The sequence below is a fragment of the Conger conger genome, chromosome 19, assembly GCF_963514075.1.
Source record: "Conger conger chromosome 19, fConCon1.1, whole genome shotgun sequence".
Lineage (NCBI taxonomy): Eukaryota > Metazoa > Chordata > Actinopteri > Anguilliformes > Congridae > Conger > Conger conger.
In genome coordinates this window covers 11,500,790-11,506,892 of record NC_083778.1, presented here as the reverse complement: position 1 = coordinate 11,506,892, position 6,103 = coordinate 11,500,790, and the positions used below count along the sequence as shown (strand labels likewise).

The 6,103-nt window shown below is 44.9% G+C and overlaps 2 protein-coding genes across 3 annotated transcripts in view; one reads left to right on the top strand and one right to left on the bottom strand.

Annotated features, from left to right (window-relative positions):
- The first annotated feature begins 457 nt into the window (after positions 1-457).
- Positions 458-5,742, top strand: LOC133119095 (tetratricopeptide repeat protein 38-like). Its single transcript, XM_061229514.1, has 7 exons — positions 458-673; positions 1,471-1,509; positions 1,898-1,979; positions 2,243-2,408; positions 2,810-2,969; positions 3,157-3,230; positions 4,037-5,742. Exons 1-7 carry the CDS (start codon positions 623-625, stop codon positions 4,122-4,124), a joined length of 660 nt encoding a protein of 219 aa, XP_061085498.1. The 5' UTR covers positions 458-622; the 3' UTR covers positions 4,125-5,742.
- Positions 5,604-6,103, bottom strand: part of tspan33b (tetraspanin 33b) — an 8,005-nt gene continuing 7,505 nt past the window's right edge. For both annotated transcript variants that reach the window (XM_061229512.1, XM_061229513.1), the window contains one exon: positions 5,604-5,941. In XM_061229512.1, the coding sequence (XP_061085496.1) occupies positions 5,873-5,941 (69 nt within the window). In that variant the 3' untranslated portion in view covers positions 5,604-5,872. The remainder of the gene's footprint in view (positions 5,942-6,103) is intronic.

Below are 6,103 nucleotides of genomic sequence, written 5' to 3'. Positions count from 1 at the left end.
CACGTGAACTGTCCATTCCATACCTAACAATATAGGCTGTCCAACGACCCATGGGAACCCAATAAGGACTGATAAACTTTCCCATAGAGGCCCATTGTAAACAAAGTTCCGTGGTCCGCATAAACAGAGGATAATTTGTTATTGTCCATTTCTTGGCATCCCACCACAAACACTTGTGCATTGTAGTTCCTACATGGTAAACATTTCCAGTGTTAAGTATGTATGTGTCCAATAAGGAACATGATGTATGTAATCGGTAAGAATGAACCTGAACACTGAATATTTGGACTGTGGAGCTGAAGTATTCTATCTAGGTCACTGAGCAAGGACGCCTGAATGTTTCCATGGTGACAGCAGGCTCTGAGGCTCTTGCAGAACGGGAGGAGGTCCAAATCACCCCGATAAAGTAGTAATCAAATAATCAGCTTCAGGCAAGAGCAAGATGATACAATGCAGTATAACTGGTCTTCTTGAACCACAATGGCTTCAGTCCTGCTAAGAATGAGTTCTGCAATGAACTCAGCATCTGATTTTAACTAAACTGAAGGCGTTAAAAACCGTGAGTAAAAATGATGGTGGAAATGAAAAGAAAATATGTTCTGCTCTTTTTCAGGTCTGTGACATGATTGCTTCTCACAACTACTGGCACTGGTCTCTGTATTTCATTGAAAAGGTAAAGTCTTTAGTCTCCTTGTACATGTAAGCACTGTTCTATGACAACACACCCAAGATAGTACGTCGACTAGAAGCCATTTTAATTTTCAGCGTTCTTCTGCCTGGTGAATGATATGATAAGCTATGATATTCTTCATAATTTGCATGCGGAATTACACTTCAACTGCTTTTCAAAGGGAATTTCTACATTACATTACATTAACTTAGCCAATGCTTTTATACGGCATGACATTTATGAGAGTGGTCATAAAAGCGAGTGTAAGTGTGCATGGGCCCCTGTTTTACATGAGGAATGGTGCCAGGCCTGGCAAGCAGGCCCTTCTTAGAGAGTGTTTATGCGATCTCACTAAATCATGAACGCATTTTTGCTGAGCATTTTTGATGAGCTGCAGCCAAAATACAAATCCTCGAATGCATCCACGTTCCGTCCCAAACAAGCCAAAAGAAAAGAATGGCTGTTTGGTTTGGTTCCCTACTGAATAAAACCCCAGCTGAAGCTAGATTTTTCGAAACAGCTGGTAGCTGGTTGACCAGTTCAGACCAGTTCAGACCAGCTCAGACCAGCTCCCAGCTTGACATGGTTTGACAAGCACAAGCTACGGCTCATAGCTACCAGCAAGCTTCCAGCACTAGCTGGTTGACTAGCTCATACCCCCCTTGACCAGTTTATGACCGTTACATTTGAGATACATTTGATAACTGGATTATACAACAGGATTGTCTAACCTGTGGTTGTGGTGTGTGTCATTGTGGCAATGTTTTCTGTTGAACAGCAACCTATCTTGTGTTCTACAGGGTCAGTACGAGGAAGCCCTGACTATATTTGACAATCATGTAAGCACTTTGAATTTGATGCTTTGTTCTTGTATTATGTAAGTGTAAATAATGTGTACAAGAGAAAAACCTTTTTGGTCTCCACCGAATAAAATCTGCATCCACCCAAATCCCAAGGGGTTTTGGCCTATTGAGAAAATGAAGAAAGTTGAGAATTTTGTTGGGTTTTAATAGGGGCTCAGAACAATTGTATAGCAGTAATGTTGATTGGTTGAAAAGGTATGCCATAAGCTGTTTGGGCTGGTGTATCCCAGGATTCTTTGCTTCTCAGAGTGTTACTCAGAGGTTGAATTTGGTTCTATGGTAGAGAGGTGTCGAAGGGGACTGGGAAGCTCAGTGAATTGGGTTGCATTTGTGTGTAAGTGTCTCTAAACGGCGCCCCCTGCAGGTGATGCGCCTCTGCAAGGCGTCGGGGTCGATGCTGGACATGGTGGACGCCTGCTCCATGCTCTACCGGCTGGAGATGGAGGGTGAGAGACCGACACCCCGCCAGTCCTCCGCTCCTTTCTCACGATGAGCAGAATGATAACTCGCCCTCTGATATCTACGGTACCTGCGTGTATCAGAGTTAATTTAACTCTAACTGACGTCCAGGGAAGATCAAATCTACTGCACACTGAGCTGTATCGAAACATATTTACACAGTAACTGACTATTTTACTGGACAGCACTGCTGCTGGCATCTGATATCTATGGTATCTGTGTGTGTGTGTGTGTGTGTGTGTGTGTGTAGGTGTAAATGTAAAGGATCGCTACCGGGAGCTGCTCCAGCAGACCAAGCCTCACACGGAGGACCACGTCCTGCTCTTCAACGACCTCCACTTCCTGATGACGGCACTGGGAGCCAAGGAGGAGGCGACTTCACGCCGCCTGGTGGAAACTCTGCAGGAGCTGGCAGAGTGAGCACTGCAGCAAGGGGCCCCTAAACACTTACACAGGGCCCTAAAACACTGACACCGGGCCCCTAAACACTTACACAGGGCCCTAAAACACTTACACAGGTCCCCTAAACACTTACACAGGGCCCTCAAACACTTACATAGGGCCCTAAAACACTGACACAGGGTCCTCAAACACTTACACAGGTCCCCTAAACACTTACACAGGGCCCTAAAACACTTACACAGGGTCCTCAAACACTTACACAGGGCCCTAAAACACTGACACAGGGCCCCTAAACACTTACACAGGGCCCTAAAACACTTACACAGGTCCCCTAAACACTTACACAGGGCCCTAAAACACTTACACAGGGCCCATATTGGGGCACATTTCAGACATGTTCGCTCCCCTCCTGCAGAGCCCCGGGGGAGAATTTGCAGCACCAGTTGGCGCGGGGCCTTGGGGTGCCCATGTGCCAGGCCATGGTGGCGTACGACCAGGGGGACTTCGGCAAGGCCGTGGAGCTCCTGCGTCCCCTCCGCTACCGCTTCACAGGCATAGGGGGCAGCGACGCGCAGGTGAGAGGTTACCTGGGAAACAGGCGTGCGTACGGCCGCGCACCTCAGAGACCCTGTTCTGTAGCTTGTTCTAACGAACTTGATATTATAATGTAAAAGTAATTTTAGAAAAAGATCGGCCTGTGTCAACTTGAAACATGTAATATCCACATATGAGAAGGTTGACTGACATTTTTTTCTATTCTAGAGGGACGTCTTCCAGCAGTTGCTTGTGCATTCGGCATTGAAGTCGGATAAGAAACAGCACCAGAAGTTTGCCAGGTCTGCCTCTTCGTTTAAAAATATGAGCCTTTAAAATGTCCCCCATTGCTGAACAATGAGTCGCAGTCCCCAACACATATACATGAATTTGAGCTTGAATTGCAGGTATATTTCAAACGATGCTGCTTTTTAGTGGCCAATATTAACGTGTCTTATTTTGAGATCGATTTGGATACATCGGGTGTCGAGGGTTCATGCTCAGGTTGTGTATGTGGGACTAATTCTCAGGTTGTGTGTTGGCCGATCCTCATGCTGTGTTAGTGGGATTCATTCTCATGCTGTGTTAGTGGGATTCATTCTCACACTGTGTTAGTGGGATTCATTCTCATGCTGTGTTAGTGGGATTCATTCTCACGCTGTGTTAGTGGGATTCATTCTCATGCTGTGTTAGTGGGATTCATTCTCATGCTGTGTTAGTGGGATTCATTCTCACGCTGTGTTAGTGGGATTCATTCTCACGCTGTGTTAGTGGGATTCATTCTCATGCTGTGTTAGTGGGATTCATTCTCATGCTGTGTTAGTGGGATTCATTCTCACGCTGTGTTAGTGGGATTCATTCTCATGCTGTGTTAGTGGGATTCATTCTCACGCTGTGTTAGTGGGAATTCATTCTCATGCTGTGTTAGTGGGATTCATTCTCACGCTGTGTTAGTGGGATTCATTCTCACGCTGTGTTAGTGGGATTCATTCTCACGCTGTGTTAGTGGGATTCATTCTCACGCTGTGTTTGTGGGATTCATTCTCACGCTGTGTTTGTGGGATTCATTCTCACGCTGTGTTTGTGGGTCTCTCCTCTTGTTTCTCAGATGCCTGCTGGTGGAGCGTGACGCCGCCAGACCCAACTCTCTGCTCACCAACCGGCTGATCCAGAGAGCCAACGCTCTGCACATCTGAGGGCTGTTCTCCATCTACCAACAGATGGTCTTTCCTTTCGAAAAACAAATATAAATCTTAGCAGTCCCATAATCCATTATGAATCTGAAAGGAATTAAGCCGTATATTATATTAGCTGCGCATATTTCATAGCTGAATATCACGCAATGAAACAAATTTATAGCCTTCAGTTATGCATTCGTAACATTTTTTTTTTTTCTCCAAATTTCATCGTTGCAATCAATTCAAAAGCAAGGAATTCAACCCGGCATTTGATGGTGGCTGTCCTTTGTGTATGTAAGGTGCCTTGCTCTTACATTCAGTGATGGTCAACCAATTCAAACCAAGAGGACTGATGTAGTCACTGTTCAATGATCAGCAGATTCAAACCAAGAGGACTGATGTAGTCACTGTTCAATGATCAACAGATTCAAACCAAGAGGACTGATGTAGTCACTGTTCAATGATCAGCAGATTCAAACCAAGAGGACTGATGTAGTCGCTGTTCAATGATCAGCAGATTCAAACCAAGAGGACTGATGTAGTCACTGTTCAATAATCAACAGATTCAAACCAAGAGGACTGATGAAGTCACTGTTCAATGATCAGCAGATTCAAACCAAGAGGACTGATGTAGTCACTGTTCAATGATCAGCAGATTCAAACCAAGAGGACTGATGTAGTCACTGTTCAATGATCAACAGATTCAAACCAAGAGGACTGATGTAGTCACTGTTCAATGATCAGCAGATTCAAACCAAGAGGACTGATGTAGTCACTGTTCAATGATCAGCAGATTCAAACCAAGAGGACTGACGTAGTCACTGTTCAATGATCAACAGATTCAAACCAAGAGGACTGATGTAGTCACTGTTCAATGATCAGCAGATTCAAACCAAGAGGACTGACGTAGTCACTGTTCAATGATCAACAGATTCAAACCAAGAGGACTGATGTAGTCACTGTTCAATGATCAGCAGATTCAAACCAAGAGGACTGATGTAGTCACTGTTCAATGATCAGCAGATTCAAACCAAGAGGACTGATGTAGTCACTGTTCAATGATCAGCAGATTCAAACCAAGAGGACTGATGTAGTCACTGTTCAATGATCAGCAGATTCAAACCAAGAGGACTGACATAATCACAAGGTTATGGCATAAATACGATGCCCGGCCATCTTGTATTCACAGCCGTTTATCACAGCTGTAACCTCGCCTGTTGCTTTGTGAGAGCACAAACCAACAGCCTCACTTGCACGGACACACCGCAGGTACCCAACTGGCCACAGGGGGGCGCTAGTGAGCGGTCTAAAACCAATGTTGGTGACACACCAACGTCCTGCTGACTGTAGCTCCACCCCCTCTCCGCAGTGCCCCAGCCAAACACACACCACCCTTTTTATACCGCTATTTGTTAAATCGTATATAATTGCATGTCTAATCACATGAGATTATGTTAATGCTTAAGAAATACAATGTTGCCAAAGGCGTGCTTTTTAGACCAGCATTTTATTAATAAACACTTACAAACCATTAAAAAAAAGCAAAATCAAAATCAATTCAGAATGTTAACACAAATATACAGTCATAATTTGATTATATGTAACAGCTCCAATAAAAACATATTTCCAATTTCAACTGTTCTCTGTGTTTAGTTTGGCACTATACGTGTACTAAATGTGTCTGAGACATATTATTAAGATGGCATCAGCCATCTCACTCTCAGGTACTGCGGTCCAGTTTGTTCCAGGTCGCTTCCAGGTTGACCTCACAAGACCGAGCTGATCTCATCCTGGATTTGGGCAATCAGGATCTGGGACAGCACAATGCCTGCAATCTGAAAAGGAGCCAGACATTTAGGGACAGCCAAGATCAGGAATAAGGCCTCTCTCTAGGGCAGTGTTCCTCACTCCTGGTCCTGAAGAGCTGCAGGGTGTTCTAGGGTCCTCACTCCTGGTCCTGGAGAGCTGCAGGGTGTTCTGGGGTCCTCACTCCTGGT